The 18,188-nt window shown below is 41.9% G+C and overlaps 1 protein-coding gene across 1 annotated transcript in view; it reads left to right on the plus strand.

Annotated features, from left to right (window-relative positions):
• The window catches only part of MINDY2 (MINDY lysine 48 deubiquitinase 2), a 218,933-nt gene that overhangs the window by 21,650 nt on the left and 179,095 nt on the right, over positions 1-18,188 (plus strand). The window contains exon 2 of the mRNA XM_073618817.1: positions 15,836-15,893. Coding sequence (XP_073474918.1) covers positions 15,836-15,893 — 58 coding nt within the window. The remainder of the gene's footprint in view (positions 1-15,835; positions 15,894-18,188) is intronic.

Raw genomic sequence — 18,188 nt, forward strand, 5'->3', positions numbered from 1 at the left:
GGGGGGGTGGAAAGAATGGACGGGAAGGAGGGGGGGGGATGGGTAAAGGGGGAATGGGAAAAAGCAAAAGGAAATGAAAGAGAAGAGCCAAGAGGAAAAGGTTCAGAGGAAGAATGGAAGAAATTGAGGGGGTGTAGTGAGAAGAAAAAAACTGTGAGGTGTAAGGATAGTGCAAGTGAAGTGATGAATGTGAGTGGAAGGGAAGCATAAGGGTGGGGAAATGGGTGAGGGGCCAAAATAAAACAAACAAGATGCAATGAAAAGCAAAAACAACAACAAGGAAACAATCCAACCGTGGTTGAGTGAGAAATGGAATTGTGTGATGGTGTGCTTGCAAAGATGTATGAGTGCTGGATAGGGGTGATAGGAGGTCGAGAAGGGAGAGAGATGGGACAGAGGTGGGATAACTAAAGAACACAAAGGTGAGGTGCCACAATGGTAAAATGTGTTTTAAGGGTGGGTAAAATCAGATATAAATTGTCCAAAATGATGTAATTATCACAGTAAGAAGAGGAGTGACATGAAAGGGACCCACAATACAGGATATGTCACGTCAAATCCAACTCCTCAATGTATTCAGATACCGGTCTCCAGACTTTAGGTTCATTGGTCAATCTGATGGAACGATAGGGACTAAATGAGAATCCCCCAATCTGCTTCATCATTATGTATGGAGTACTGGCCACTGATTGGATGCCTAATTGGGCTGCAGGTGCATGCAGGCCGCCCCCACCTCCCCTCCTCCAGCAGGGATAGTGCCACCTAGTGGCACTCCACAAGTGGCTCCCCGGCGTTCATGAAGATGGATGTTCCGGCACAGCCGTCACATCCGCCGTAATTGCGTGATGCCGTGACCCCTGCCAGGGTCCGGTGGGGGAGACTTCAGAGAATTTTAGGCCCAGGAGAAACTGTTCAAACACAATGTGATTGGTAATTATACTGATAAACATATATTTATTATACTATATTTTAATTTTTATGGTCATATCCATGAATTTCAAATACGCAAATTTCGTTACAGCGCCTGAATCCTCTGAAGATGACCCAACGGGGTCGAAACGCGTCATGTTTACTATCCTATTATAGCGCTTAAACATTGTATAATTTTGTGCCATTTCATTTGTGTTATCTCCTGTAGCACAGCTCTTATTTTAACCATCATGGTCATTCCCTGTGATCATGTTGCCATTAAAGTCCAACAAAATAAAAACTTTTTTAAGTTACAGCTTACTATTTTCATAATTTCTTGCTGCCTAGACCTCAGATCTCATATTTACACTAAAATGCAATAAAAAAAAAAAAAGTCATTTAAAAAAATGACATTTGAAAAAATGTGCCTTTTAAGAGGCGTGGATGGAAGTGACGTTTTGACGTCGCTTCTGCCCAGCAGTGTCATGGAGACAAGTGGGCGCCATCTTAGCCTCACTCGTCTCCAGACACAGGACGGAGACGGATGCGATCGAATCCGCCGCAGGGACCACTTTTATCTTAAAGCCGGCCGCCGCACAAAAAACGGGGATACCGGGGTTATGGCAGCTAGCTGATGCCATAACAACGATATCCGCCGCCAAAGTTTGGACGTACATCGTCGTGCGGCGGTCGGTAAGTGATTTAAAGTAAAAAAAAAACCAAAAAAAAAAAAACCAGAGGTTTTAGTTGAATGCATCTGCAAATACTGTATTTATTGGCGTTTAACACGCACTTTTCCCACTTAAAATAGGGGGAAATTGTGTGTGTGTGTGTGTGTGTGTGTGTTATACGCCGATATAGGCTGCCACGGAGGGGAAGGTGGGGACGAACGCCACCGAAATAGACAGAGTCGGATCTCCTGTGTACTCGGCTTGGCTCGCAGTCATGCCCAGTCCCGCCCCCTGGACGACTCCTAGCATTGACGTCCCGGCATTATGTCCATCATAGGATCCAGGCCAAGGGGCGGGACTGGACATAACGCCGAGCCAAGTACACAGGAGAAAGGTGCAGTCTTGATATGTGTGTGGTGTTTTTTTAGAGGCTGATGAATGATACATTGGGCAGTTGTTAATAGTTATGTAACCTGTAACAAGGCCAGTCAAATCATGTGCTTTATCCTGGTAAACAGGATTTAGCTATATTATCTTCATCTTATTTAATTTGTGTGTGTATATGTGTGTGTAAAGTGCAATGTTTGATCCATTGTAATGTGAATGGAACACACCTGACTTGTTCCTATTTGTCAACATTATGTCCGGCCAAAACTTTTTATATTTTAATTTCAGATAGAGTTGGAAAGGATTAGAATCAATGTTTGGTTTCTACTATTATCTGGGGCTTCGTTATAGAGAATTCCCCTTGCTGCTTAAACATGGGGTGGGCTCCGTTTTAGTCCATCTGCTGATGTGGAAAGTAACACTGCCGCTTCATATAACACAGACACAGCCCGCTCTTCTCTATGGGCGGTTGGATGTAAACAGACCACCTGTCCATTTACACCCAACTGCCATCCGTCCATCAATCTGTTTTTAGCGGACGGGATCGGATGTCGGCGTTTGTCAACAGACAGGCTGTCCATTTACTTCCGACTGCCCATAAAGGAGAGCGGGCTGTGTCTGTTATGCAGAGCAGACACAGACCAGCCATCCAGCTGATCAGCGGACAAATTCCCTGCTGAGCAGGCGGACTCCAACGTAGCCTGTTCTGTGTGTAAGGGGCCTTGGTGAGGGGAATTCTGTCCGTTGACACCTGCCACTCCATGGAGCGGACTGGAGCGTCTGATCGTGTCCACCCTAAAAAACTGACAGGCGGACCTGATTGGTCCCACCCGTGTGAAAGTGCCCTTTCTGTTCCCGTGGCAATGGTTTCACAAGACTGATAGTGAGGTACAAACCACAACACAGACAAAGATCAAAATGCCCTTTTTTTAAAGCATTGTGTATTGTATATCATTGCAGTTTTTTTAGTAAAATACATTTTTCACCTTTTTCATCCTTTGTTGCCTCTCATTGGTGCTGATATCCTGCAGCCACTTCATAAACATAAATTAACTCCAGTTAAATTGCATTTCCTAGGATGGGTTTTTGATGGTGACTAGAGGTGCGCTCAGATGTCCTCAGATCTTATATCTAGCCAAACTCAAAACGTGCGTTATTTTTTACTCCTGCCTTTTTGTTTACGCGAGCTGCAAGGTGAGAATGACCCGGCCCACGGCTCATTGGAGTAAAAAGAGAGTGCAAGTTTGGCTAGGAATGAGTTTGGAGGTGCCAAAAGACAGCTACAGCACAGCTCTCTAGTTCTTGTAGAGCGTTCATGGACATCCTTTCAGTACTGTGTACGCATCAAGCGCGCTTTGTGACCGCTGTATCTTTTGGACACAGCTGATCACAGATTGCGGTAAAGGGCCAATCACAGTCGCCATTGCCATGGGATCAGCTGTGTCTAATCACAGCTGGTCACTTGTAAACAGGCTTACTGGTTATCAGCATTCCTTTCTTCACATGCTGTCTCTGTGTAAGGAATGGAGAGCCGATAACCTGCAAGGCTGGCAGGGCACAGAAAATACATTGTTTACACTGATAATCAGGGCACTAATCAGTGCTGCCTCATCAGTGTCTGTCATTGAAGAAGAAAAAATACTTATTTGCAAAATTTTATAACACAAACTAAGAAAATTATTTTTTTTCAAATTTTTGGGGCTTTTTTGTTTTGTTTAGCAAAAAAACAAAACAAAAACCCAGTGGTGATTAAAGGGTAACTCCACTTTCATGGGAAAAAAATAGCAACTAAAAAAAAATGCATATACAATTGCGACACAAGTCCTATTGTAATTGAATGGTCTTAAAAATTACCTTTCCTTTTTAATCTGCAGCTCTGTAATTTTCTGTACAATGCAATGCAATATGGCTACCTAGCGGGGGATTTGTACACAGAATGTGTACAGAACCCCCCCAGAAACATTTCCTGCTTGTGTGATTGGCTCACTGATTTTCCCAGAAGTCTGCACTAAGATACAAGTCAGATTTTTGGCATCCCCTGCAGCACAAATGTCATTTTTGGTAAGATACTCCCAATAGGAAATTGTTTCTAAAGTGATTCAGACCCTGCAATTTTCCTCATTGGAGCCCTGCAGCTGGTTGATAATTATGAAACCATTTCCATTAGATAGACTCAGCACAGAGAAACAAACCGTGATTTCTTTAGAATAACAAAAGGTAGGAATCTGCAACAAAGTTTGTTAAAACTCTTGCAATGTACACAGATCACCCAAAGTGGAATGTTTTCTTCTCAAAAAAATTGGAGTTAAGCTTTAAATACCACCAAAATAAAACTATATCGGTCTCAAAAAAAATGTAAAAAAATTCACTTGGGTACAGTGTTGCATGACCACACAATTCTCATTCAAAGTGTGACAGCACTGAAATCTAAAAATTGGCCTGGGCAAGAAGGGGAGAACGTGGTTAAATGGCCACACAATGGGGTTGATTTACTAAAGGCAAATCCAATGTGCACTACAAGTTCACTTGGAGGTGCAGTCGCTGTAGATCTGAGGGGAAGATTTGAAGTAAGGGGAGCTCTGCTGATTTCTATCATCCAATCATGTACAAACAAAAATACTGTTTTTTTTATTTTCCTTGCCTGTTCCCCTCACTTCTACAGTGACTGCACTTCCAAGTGCACTTGCAGTGCACAGTGGATTTGCGTTTAGTAAGTAAACCCCATAGTCTCCAGTCAAAACTTGTGTGACCATATGAAAAGATAGGAACACAACTGGGAGACAGGGACAGAGTGTTGTCACTCAATAACAGAAGTGTATGAACAAGACCTTCCATAGATCACGAGGTGTCCTTTTGAAGAGAGCTGCAAATGTAAAAATATTGAAAAAAGAAGCTTATATGAAGTTGTGTGATTGGGTTTACATATACTTTAAATCTGAAGTCTTGTAATCTTCTGTTGAAAATGCTATACTTTCTGCTGCTCGTTAGTATGGTCACTACATGTGGAGTACTTCTAGTACTTGTTGCAGTAGAAGGTCAATCATCTTTATGATGAACATAAAAAGCAATATCTATGTGCACCATGGGCCTTGTGTGAAAACTATTCATAAGAAAAATGTTCTTGTTCATTGCAACCAGTCAGCTTACAAATCTTTTCCTTATTACAGACAACAAGAACATTTTATTTTTTTTTTTTATTGCGTGAGGAATTTTTTTGCTAAGATGAATGTACAATAAGCATGTGATCAATTTATTTCTTAGGTGTTACTGATTACTTACTATATCATAACCATAGTCCCTTTTTAGATGGAGATTAATCCAATTTGTCCAAGACCTTAAGTGTCATTGAATCCACATATTTTGTGGTGTCAATATTTGTAAAAGTATGGTCTCTGCCTCGCTTCGTAACCTTTTTATTAAAGTTATGTGAGATTAGGGAGATTAAACTCAAGTAGGTGCATTTACGAATTGCACCAGTCCAAAACTGTATTTTAGGGCATGGCAGCCCATTTTTTTTTTTTTTTTTTGTTCCATTGAGTTTTTGCAGAAAGTACACTCAGATTACAATGTCATCATGTAAACAATACGTGTATACAAAACAGTATTTGGTGTAGATCTTTAGTATAGAACAAGTAGAACAAAATCAACATATATTTTCTCTGTCTTAATACCTAACAACGTATCAATAGTAACTTGATGCATGAAAGAAGCAAAAAAGGAAAAAGAAAGAAAAAGCTCCTCTACCATTGGGTTCATGACGGGTGACGCTTTATGTATTAGGGGTCCCCTTTCAACTTATAGTGTTGATGAGAACGGAGATTGGTTCTTATCCTTGGGTAATATATTATGTGGTTGTGTGGGTTATAGGTTTGAGTGCTGTTCAGTTGCGTTGAGGAAGTGTTTCATGAGGAAAAGCGTGATGGCATTCGATATTAGGACCTACTCTGGAGAACTAAGCTAAGGTCTGGTACGAATGTGAGGGTAGGGGAGGGTAGGGTAGAAGAAGGGGAAGGGGGGGGGGGATAGGGAAGGGGAAATGAGGGGCAGGGGATTCGACTCTTTGGCCTCCACCAGAAGTTTTATTTTGTCTATATGACAACCTAGTGTGGTATGTGGAGGGATGGAAGTGGAGAGCATGCTCGTGGTTCGGGACCTCAATATATGTCCCCCTGTACTCGTCCCTTGGTTATGAGCGGGGGTGGGGGGGGCTCTGTGTCTATTTGAGAGGTATGGCTTGGGTTTTCTATAGTTCAATTAAATTAAACTTGTGCGTGATATCATTGTTTGTATGACCCATCACTGTGGTGTAGTTATCCGTAGTTCGGAATTGAATCCAGCAGGCCCAGGTGTGTAAGAATTTAGATGGGGCATCTCTAATTTTGTAAAAGGGGGCATGACCCCCAGATATGTAGTAGAGTGTCAGGTTCCCTGGAGCATCTCCAGCATGTGTTAGGGATGTTAGGATCATATTTGCTAAGTATTACCTGGATTGGATTGGGAGCATAGGTTTTCAAAGGGAGTGAGTGCTCGAGAAACTGCAGAGTCTTCTGTCAATGTCTTGCAGAAAATGTCTGGTTTGGAAGTATATCCAGTAGGGAAATGAGTTGTTTGTTGTGTTGGCTGCTAGTTTGTTACGGTCTAGAAGTGTGCCTTCGTGGTAGAATTGGTGCACCAGTACATCTGAATGAGGCCAGGTGTCTTTTAGAAAGTGTTTGGACATGCCTGGGAGAAAGACCGGGTTGGAATTTATGGGGGTGAGAGGCCCGGGGTTCGAAGAAAGATGTAGTTTTCTTACATACTTCTCTGAAGCTGCACAAAGTTGGGTAAATCAGCAGGTGCTCTTTCAGTGCTAAAGAGATGTGTTGTGATTAGGGAGTGGATCGTAGCTGTAAAGAGGAAAAGGAATTTTCGAGAGTCACCCAGTCTTTACACTTATGATGTACTGCCCAGTCTACGATTCTGGCTGAGTGAAAAGCCCAGTGGTAATTTTTTAGATCTGGAAGGCCGATTCCACCTTTTTGTTTTGGGTTTAGTTAATTGGTCATAGTTAATTCTTGGGCGTTTTTTGTTTCCAGAGGAATTTTACACAGCAGCGTTTGTAAATCGGAGGGAGCTTTATGGGGATTGTTTGGAGGATGTATAATACGCGTGGGAGAATGTTCATCTTTAAGATTGCTGCTCTGCCAAACCATGAAAAATGGGGTTTGTCCTGTTTGCGTAAGTCATCTGAAATAGTTTTAAGTAGAGGTAGGTAGTTTTTGGTGTATAAGTCTGATAGGTTTGGTGTAATGTGAATGCCTATGTATTTAATTGCATCACTTTTCCATTGGAAGGGGAAGTTATTCTGACAACGTGTTACTAGCTCCTGCGGGAGGGTAATATTTAGAGAGTGGGATTTGGCAAAGTTGATTTTGAAATTAGATAGTCGCTGAAAAAGCTCAAAGCCTTTTCAAAGATTTGGGATTGAGGTGTGTGGGTCTCGTAGGAAAAGTAATATGTTGTCTGCAAAGGCTGCTAACTTATAAGTTCGTTCTGCAATGGGTATGCCCTTTATGGCTTTACTGGCTCTGAGGCAGCATAGGAGAGGTTCTAAGGTCAGAGCAAAAAGGATAGGTTACAATGGACAGCCCTGCCTTGTCCCATTCCGTATGGAGAAGGCATTCGACAGGTGGCCGTTGACCTGCAAACTGTCAGTTGGTGTTGTGTATAAGGACATGATGAGGTTAAACATTCGGTTTTGTAGGCCAATGTGTCGTAAAACCGCTCCCAGATAGTCCCAAGCCAACCTGTCGAACGCCTTCTCAGCGTCTAGGGATAAAAAAGGAACCTTTACATTTGTGTTTAGTCATCCAATCGTGTAGATTGAGAGCCTTAGTGGTGTTGTCCCTAGCTTCTCTCCCTGGGACAAATCCCACATGGTCTTTTTGAATTAGAGTGGGTAGGTCAGGTAAAAAACGGTTTGCCAGAATTTTCGCAAATAATTTTACGTCCACATTCAGTAGAGATATCGGCCTGTAATTATATACTGATGTGGCTTCCTTTCCCTCTTTTGGTATTAGTGTGATGTGTGCTTTGAGTAGTCTGTGAAAGGGGGGCGTGGAGGTAGAGAGGGAGTTGAAGGTCTTAAGGAACAGTCCCATTAGCATGTCAGCAAATGTTTTGAAGTAGGTCGCTATGAGACCGTCCGGGCCAGGGCCTTTACCTGTCTTAAGTTGTTTGATCGCTACTTTAAATTTGTCTTCTGAGATGGGTTTTTCTAAGTGACGGGCGTATTCTCTATCAATGGGTTTAGGGCAGTATTTTTCAAGAAAGTTTTTAATGAGTGAATTCCATGTATTGCTGCCTGGAAGTCCCGGAGACTGTTGTGGTAAATTGTATAGCCTAGTGTAGAAGGATTCAAATTGAGATGCTATATCAGTAGACGCGACAATATCTCTTCCCTGGGAATCTTTGATGGTGTGAATGGTCTTGTTTGCTTTTTCGGTTTGGATGGCTTTGGCTAGAAATTTCCCACATTTGTTGCATTTTTGTTTACTAAACGGAAAGTTCACATGTATGTCAGTTGCCCACGCAGGGATTTCTTCCACAAAAGGTGCACAAATGAAAATACTGAGCCACGTGGCTCACTTGTTGGCAGCACTGGTATTCCTTTTACCAGTCCCTTTGACTGTGTAGTTCAGCTCTCCTGGAGCAGTTGGCTCTTTCGCCTTTAGTCGCAGCACCCCAATGCAAAGCCCCTCTCTGGCCTATGGATTGGGGCTCTCTTGACACCCCGATAGGAGTTGATCTGACTTCTGGAACTAAGACCTTCTAGCTGGGCCCTCTGACCCCTCGATGAGACCTTCCATCTCCAACACTGGCGGCGGTCTCCATACTGCTATCCTAAGCCCTGAGTATATAATGACCACACACACCGAGGGCTCACAGCTCTCCGGCTGTTCTGCCTGTGTACTGTGTTTTAGTTATGACACTTTTTTTGGGTGAATGGGTAGGGGTACTCATTCACATAGGGTGGGGGGGCCGGGATCTAGGGACCCCTTTTTAAAAGGGGGCTTCCAGATTCCGATAAGCCCCCCCGCCCGCAGACCCCGACAACCAACGGCCAGAGGCCCTTGACCTCATCAACATTGGGACAAGGTGCTTTGGAGCGGGGGGGGGCAGGGCACCCCCACCCCTAAGCACCCACCTCCCATGTTGAGGGCATGCAGCCTAGTACAGTTCAGGAGGGAGGGGGCGCTCACTTGTCCCCACCCCCTTTCCAGACCTGCAGGGCTGTGTGCTTGGATAAGGGTCTGGTTTGGATTTTGGGGGGACCCCCACGCTGTTTTTTCAGAGTGGGGGTTCCCCTTAAAATCCATACCAGACCGAGGGTGAACCCATGCCGTTTTTTTTTTTTTTAATTATATATTTTTTTATTTGGTGTGAAGTTCCCCCTAAAGATTCATTCCAGACACAAAAATGCCTGCATTGTTCGGATCAAAGTCGGATCCCCGTTCATTGAAGTCGCACGGAAGTCGCAGGACAAAGTCAGATTCACAGTCGTACGACTGTCGTGTCGTACCAGTGTGTACCCAGCCTGACATTCGTCTTCATCCCTGCTACTGCAGCTGCCCTGACCCACTTTTGGCATTGCTGTGCTTTAATTTATTCATTTACTTTTAAATTGGAAAGCCGCCTTTTTTTTTTTTTTATACACAAGGTGCAATGCGGAGCAGATACCAGAGGGTCATGTGACTGTGCTATAATGTAAAGGAAATAAGGTATTTTAACATTCCATTGCAATGTGGTTTACAGACTGATGGTTACAGTGAATGATTTATGTATGATAAATTGAAACAAGTAGTAATGAGCTTACTGACATTTTTTTTCTTTTTCTCCATTTATTTCGCTTACTTATCCATATTCTACATTTTGTCCCTGGCCAGAAGTCCATCTCTAAATATTTGATATGTAGATAGGTGTCTCTTAGTGCATAGAGATTAGAGAGATATTTTTTTTTTTTTTAGGCCCTGTTCACATGGGCATACTATAGCGTATGCCCGTGTGGGCTGCGTTTGCCTGCACAGGTCTTCCATGCATCCCTGAGCAGGCTGTCCCATTCCTGTCAATTGTGACATGGTTACTGCTTCCAGTTTGACAACTGTTTAAGTGCAGGTATGTGGCCCCAAATGCAGACTTTGTGTAAAGGTGTATAATGTAGTGTGCCCTTGTGAACAAGCCCTTAGGTTTAATCGGTTCTCTGAGTTTGAAAAACAGACTGAGGCTGGGTTCACACTACTGCGAATGGGATGCAGGTTTCCCCTGCATCCCATTCGCATGACAGGCGATTGTGACCGGCTCTCTATGGAGCTGGTTCACATATCTCCGGAGTGGCTCTGATGCAAATTGCACAGGAGTCTTGTGCGTCTTCTAGTCCGTTTCAGGTCTGATTTCAGCCAAAAATTTGGACTGAAATCGGACCTGAAACGGTGAACAGGAATGCACCGGACCCCCTGCTGTGAGCCGCTCCGTGCTGCAGTGTGAATCCAGCCTAAAGCTTACAAAAGTTGCACATTTGCCTTTGGGTTTATCTCAAATTTCATCTCCTTTTTACTCCTTCCTGTTGAAGGCAATGTCTCTAGCAGCACACTATGTTGCAGTCTTTGTCCACATGAGAGATTTCTTAAAGGGGTTGTAAAGGTAATTTTTTTATTGTTTAAAAATAACAAACATGTTATACTTACCTTCACTGTGCAGCTCGTTCTGCACAGAGTGGCCCCGAACCTTCTTTTCTGGGGTCCCTCGGCGGCTGTTTCAGCTCCTCCCCGCAAGAACTATCCACCTTAATGCGAGCTCCCTCGCATGGTGGTTAGTTCTTGCAGGCGCGCTCCCGTGATACAGCCGGCGGCTATAGCCGCTCACTGTATCACTCGGCCCCGCCCCCCGGCGTGCCGCGTCATTGGATGTGATTGACAGCAGCGCGAGCCAATGGCTGCACTGCTTTCAATCCATCCACTGCAGCCAATCAGCGACCAGGCTGAGCTGCAATAGAGATGACGGGAACGAGCAGCGGAGATTCGAGGTGTCAGGTAAGTAAAACGGGGGGCTGGGGGCGGCGGTATTGTCAAAAGTTTTTTCACCTTAATGCATATAATGCATTAAGGTGAAAACATTTTTACCTTTACAACCCCTTTAACTCTTTAAGTTCTAAGAGAAAGTGGGGCAAATCTCTCATTGGGGAGATAGATTACAATAAAAACCAACAGAGATTCTTTATTATCCCTGGTCTGTCTAAAAGTTAAAGCGGAACTTCACCTAAAAGGTAAAATTCCGCTTTTCCTCCTCCTCCTCTCCGATATTTGGAGTGTCTTTTGGAGAAAGGGGGGAGTGGGTACCTGATTTTAACAGGTACCCACTCAAACTTCCGCTCTGGCCATATAGGTGAATGAAGCGAATGTTCCCCTGCAGCCTCTCTGGATAAGTCAGAGGTTCCAAGAGACTGCAGGGACCAATCACGGGGCACAGTGGGCAGCCGGCTGTGAAGCCACAAGGAGTCTAGGCCTGCTGCCCACAGTTAAGTTGCCAGCGCCTGGACCTGAAGACAGGACAAAGAGCTAGGTCAGGTGAGCACATCACTGGATCCTGGGACAGGTAAGTGTGTTTTTTAATAGTCAGTAGGTACAGTATTTGTAATTTGTAATTTCTGTTTACAGGGTGAAGATCCTCTTTAAAAAAAAATGAAAGGGTAACCCCACTTTTTTGGAGAAAAAAAATGGCAAATAAAGAAAAAATAGTCTAACGTGTACAATTGGGACACAAGTCATATTGTAATTGAATGTTATTAAAAATTACCTTTCCTTTTTAATCTGCAGCCACAGTAATATTCTATAAATGCAAAGCAACATGGCTACATGGAGTTGTTCTCTACACAGAATGTGTACTGACCACTCCACAGAAATTTCCTGCTTGTCTGATTGGCTCACCAATTTTCACAGAAGTCTGCCTTATGCCCCGTACACACGATCAGAAATTCCGCCAGCGAAAGTGAGATTTTGGTCAGAAATTCTGACCGTGTGTATGCTCCATCGGACTTTTGCTGGCAGAATTCCAGCCAGCAAAAGATTGAAAGAGGGTCCTCTATTTTTCGGTCGGAAAAAGTTCCTATTCGAAAATGCGTTTGTATGCAATTTGGACGCACAAAAAAAATCACGCATGCTTGGAAACAATTCGACACATGCTTGGAAGCATTGAACTTAATTTTCTCGGCTCGTCGTAGTGTTGTACGTCACCGCGTTCTTGACGGTCAAAAGTTCAGAGAACTTTTGTGTGACCATGTGTATGCAAGGATATATGAGGCCGCTGCGCTTAGGACCGGGTGTAAGGTATGCAGCCCCCCTAAAAGAGCTTCCCTAAGGAGACTCCGCAAAATGTTTAACTTATATACTGGGGTATGGCGCTCCCTTTAGGATAATGGGGTAGTGTGTTAGGGGGGGGTTTATGTGTAATTCCTTGTACCTAGGACCAGTTTTGACTTCAATTATACCCCTATTGGTGGTACAAAATACCCTCACCCCTATAAAGTGCAGAAACTTAATGTCCAATAGTGCAATCTTCAGTGAACCATTTCATAATTCATACATGTGATCACATTAAAAAATATATATAACCAAACTAATATTTGGGGGTTATGTGCTGAACCCCTAATTAAATATTAGATTTTCACCAACAGGCCAGCATAAATACTGACTTATCCGCAAAAACCATACATACACCTTAAACCAATAATCGTAATCCTAGATGTGCTAAAACAATGATTTCCTGCAAACCCCTATATCACATGCACTCAGTGCAGGTGTGTGCAAAGCAATTAGTAATAAGTAGTAAATGATAATAAAAATAAAAAATAAAATTATAGTCCATATATTAATCAATATGTTCAAATCCGATGTTCAGAATTATCTCCAAAGCTGTGACTGGGGTGCTCTCAGATGATATTAGTGACTTATTATGCTCCCCCTCACGGGTCCCCACTCACCGACTCCCGCAAACCCCAAAAGGGGCAAACAGCGTAGGGTATCACGGCCACAGACTCCTCTCCACCGCGATCATCTGGGGTATCCGGATTGGTCTCCGCTCACCGTGTTCTATTTAAGGTATGTTCTCAATGGCTCCCTGTGCTCCTGGTGAAAAATTCCAGTACTCCCCTCCAATGTTGCAATCTGATCAATGTGTCAGCAGCCTGAGAAAATGATTCCTCCTGCCTGAAGCAAACATGAAAAATGTTTGCCTATGCAAAGTCCAAGACCCTTGAGGGGGAGCATAATAAGTCACTAATATCATCTGAGAGCACCCCAGTCACAGCTTTGGAGATAATTCTGAACATCGGATTTGAACATTTTGATTGATTATTATATGGACTATAATTTTATTTTTTATTTTTATTATCATTTACTACTTATTACTAATTGCTTTGCACACACCTGCACTGAGTGCATGTGATATAGGGGTTTGCAGGAAATCATTGTTTTAGCACATCTAGGATTACGATTATTGGTTTAAGGTGTATGTATGGTTTTTGCAAATAAGTCAGTATTTATGCTGGCCTGTTGGTGAAAATCTAATATTTAATTAGGGGTTCAGCACATAACCCCCAAATATTAATTTGGTTATATATATTTTTTAACGTGATCACATGTATGAATTATGAAATGGTTCACTGAAGATTGCACTATTGCACATTAGGTTTCTGCACTTTATAGGGGTGAGGGTATTTTGTATCACCAATAGGGGTATAATTGAAGTCAAAACTGGTCCTAGGTACAAGGAATTACACATAAACCCCCCCTACCACACTACCCCATTATCCTAAAGGGAGCGCCATACCCCAGTATATAAGTTAAACATGTGTATGCAAGGCAAGCTTGAGCGAAATTCCATCGGAAAAACGATCCAAGTTTTTTCTGACGTAATTTCTGATCGTGTGTATGGGGCATAAGATACAAGTCAGATTTCAGGCATCCCCTGCAACAAAAATGTATTTTTTGGTGAGATCTTTCCACTAGGAACACTTCTAAAGAGATACAGGCTGCTTTCCTCATTAGTGCCCTGCAGCTGCCACAGCTGACTCATAATTATTAAATCACTCCCATTAGACCCACTCGGTACAGAGGCACAGAGGTACACACAGGGATTTCTTCAGAATAACAAAAGGTAGGAATCTGCAACAAAGGTTGTTATATAATCCTTGCAATGTACGTAGATCACCCAGAGGGGAATGTTTTTTTTCTCAACAAAATTGGAGTTACGCTTTAAATATTTTGGCTATAGTTGTTAGCATCAAGATACAAACTAATTTACTAACGTTTGTTTTAGAAACCTCATATTTTTTTTTGTATTTATGCTATACCATACCTGGTGATCCTGCCAAAAACTTGGCTTAACTTTCTCAGGTGAGCTGACAATACTCATGTTTCAGCACTGAAACCATTGCATCTGTAATCCATAGCTGAACTACTAAAGTACATCACATAAGTCTGCACAATCTCCTAACCAAAATTGTATTAGCCCCCCCTTGTAACCATCAGTCATTCCACAGCCCCTGTATTATCCGGCAGAGTGAGCAGTTCTGTAAATCACATTCCACTACTCTTATGAACGGTAGTTTTTCTGGCTGCAAGCAGAGTGATATGTGGGTGACATACAAGTTGCCACTGAAATTGTAAACAAAAAGTGCTTCTGGGCTGGCACACTGGTTTTCACCCTAATTGTAACTAGAAAAAAAAATAAGGGAAACAAAGGGACCTTAGGGTACTCCTAGCAAGGAGGGTTTTATCTACTATAGGAAAAGATCAATTTGCCCAATCATGGCAAAGTAACAGTTTCTCTTCATAGCTCGCTTCTTTCTCCCATGACTTTGAGTGGGAATTAAATAACGTTTCCATTAGTGCTGTTCACATCAATGCATTGCGAATCTAAGCTGCGTACAAAAAGGGTCCTGTGCGAGTTTGATCCGTGTGTGATGCAAATTCAATGCAATATTTGCCGTAGAATTGCAGTAGATTTGCCAGAACACATAAAGAATTCAGAATGAAAATTTGCAATGTAATCGGATCAAATTTGCCCAAAATTCGCCCTTATGTAAGTTTGGGGGGGGGCAGAAACTAGGGTGGGGAGTAGTGTCTGTCAGCTGGGAGGGTGAAGGTAGGGGTAGAAAGGGATTGGTGAGTGAGGCAAGTTGTGGGGAGTGGGAAATGGCCAGATAGTTAAAGGAGAAGTACAGCTAAAGCTCATTTGGCTGTACTTTTCCTGTGGATCACTTCGTCCGGCACTCCTGTGACCCGTTTTCAGCAGACAGCAGGCTAAAGTCACAGAGCCGGTCCAGGATCAGGCAAGATAGCGACAATAAAGTCAGGATTTGCCCACATGCCTGGAAACTCTCATGGATTCCAGCGGGAAGCCATTTCTTTTCATATTTCTGTGCTTTGAACCCTGGTGACGTGGCATAGTTGCACCAGGGCTTTCTACTTGCCTTTTCTGCAGATAACCCTTTAAGTGATTGTTACGTAGCATAAGTCTTGGCAAGGTAAATTTTGGATGATGGTGAGTCTGGTACAGGGACTCTCATAGTCTCATTTTACAAGTTGCGCGCATTTGAGAAAAATATGTTCATACTGTACATTAAATCCTAATAATTGTATAGGATATAAAAATTCAAAACAAGCATTCTTATATCAGGATAGCAGCATGTCATATGCAGGAATAAAACACATAACCTTGTATTCATTAATAAATAATTTTATAAAAGTGAACACTAGGGATATTGCATAGCTAAAATAGATATGTATATATAAATTGTATTTAATTTTTTTTTTTTTTTTTTTTTTTTACAGGTGAAATTACCCCCCATGATAGAAATGATCACTGCAGAACAACTTATGGAGTATCTGGGTAGGTGGAAGGTTTTTTTCTGCACTATTTACTACTTCAGCTGCTGTGATTTTGATAGACTTGAGTTCATTTATATCATACTGTATTATGTGTCTATACAGCCTATATTTGCAATATTGTATATCATATATTGTACACACACTCTATAATTACAGGCATCATTTATTATATTATATATTTCTCTATACAAGCAATCTATGCACTAATCATATACCATATATTTGCCAATACACCATGTAAAGTCTATTTTAAAGGATTTTGCTGTGCAATTCAAGGAGCAAATGTTTGTTGGATATTTGTCTGTCTGTATTTTACAGCATTTGGCTATCATTTTCTTAGGCTCTGTTGTATGTGTAATGTGAAGGCTGATGAGCAAATTTTGTTAGTTCTTGTATTTTTTTTTTTTTTTATGTTGATGGGGGGAATCTTGTTTGATTTAAAAAAACATCTAGGCACATGTTGTCATTGGAATCTATCTATTATGTTGAATTCTGAATCCTCTTTGAAAATGATCTGTGACTAGCACATATCCTCTTTAAAAACGATAGCTGAATGCTACAAATACAGACATTCAAATGTCCATTAAATATTCGATGTGTAAATCACACAGCAAATCCTTTATACGTAGCCCCCTATATAGATCGCTCATACAGCATATTTCTACAAACTACCTTGGTAATGATCTGATACTATGTGCTTGACTATAAACCCTTATTTGCAATGATTACATGTCATGTATTTATACCTACAAACTCTAGAAATAATGGTCACATCCATATATTTTTCCCATAATGACAACATGTGGAAGGATCATAGTGGAAAACCTAACATACACATGTGTCCACTGCTGACTAGAAGTTTTTTTTTTTTTTTTTTACATAATCTTTGCTTAGCTGTGTGGTTGCCTTGGTTTGCTCAGAGCCGTAATTTAATTTCTATTTGTAGACTGCTGATTACTGACATGAACAAAAACCTTTAATTTGGTTTAGCGATATTCTTATATTGCTTTGGCGTGACCCAACTTGTAGCTCCACAAAGTGAGCTGGCAGCTCTCTGATCACCAATTTTTCTCTGACAGTTGTGTGGCACATTCACAGGGGTGTTTTGTGCATTATCAATATACTGTATGGTTCCATATTAAAATCTAGCTTTGGTACAAAGGAATAATAGATAATTTGGAAGAGAATTTGTTGGGACAATTTAATTGTAGCGCAATGTGTGGAGCATATAAAGTAGATTAGGCTTTAGCTGATTATTAATAACCGGCGCTTTTTTAAAGAAAAGGATGCCGACCCGATGATCTTTGATTTCTTTCATATTGTTCAGGTAGATCTTCACCTCTCAATAGTTGCCTACCCCCTGCCTTAAGTTTTTTCTATTTAACCATTCAGTTTTTGTCTTATGACACTTCTTTCAAGACCTGACTGTTTATTGTCCTGGCTTCCTAAAGTTTCTGGATTGTTACCCCTTGGTGTTGCCTCAGGGACCATACCCAGCCCGCACTTTTGTGCTCTCCTGCGCAAAACACTTTCTTTTTTTTTTTTTTTATTATTTTTATTAAATTTTTAGGACAAACGACACATATACAACTTAAAAACAGCTATGGTGTACATCCAGTATGACATATACTACACATGGCATGGTATTACATTGTGCAAAGTGTCTCATTCCCCGGCTGACTCACAGTGTATCATTACTAATATATCTTCACATATTTCAGAAAAGGCTTCCCGTCTATTCCTTAAAGTAATACAAGTGGATTCTCAAAAGTCTGCAATAACCACCCTTGTCATAGTAGAGTGAACATCAACCAGCTGTGTCTTCTTTATCTAGTCAAACACGCCAGACTCTATCATACTTTGCCAGGCATCCTCTATTTGAATAGGTGTCTTTATAAAGGGGAAGACTAGTATTTATCAGGCTTTTCCACTGTGTCAACGAAGGGGGGGCGGTTTTCTTCCATTGTAGGGCAATGGATTTGCGGGCATAAAAGAGTAATAACCCGACCAGTGTGCGTTTCGCTATCATTGGTATGTGCGTTTCAATCAGTCCCAGAAGACAGATTTCCATAGCATGGGGCAGTGCAGTGGATGCAACCCTATTTACCACTTCAAGCACCTCACTCCAGTATTGCTGGATTTGTGGACAATGCCAAAAAATGTGTAAAATATCACCTGGGGAGATTCCACATCTCCAACACTCCGTCGAGCATGAAGGGTTCATTTTGGAAAGTCTATATGGGGTAAAATAAGCTCTATGAACTATTTTAAATTGGATAAGGCGATCTCACATAGA

Source organism: Aquarana catesbeiana, linkage group LG03 (genome assembly GCF_042186555.1).
Source record: "Aquarana catesbeiana isolate 2022-GZ linkage group LG03, ASM4218655v1, whole genome shotgun sequence".
Classification (NCBI taxonomy): Eukaryota; Metazoa; Chordata; class Amphibia; order Anura; family Ranidae; genus Aquarana; species Aquarana catesbeiana.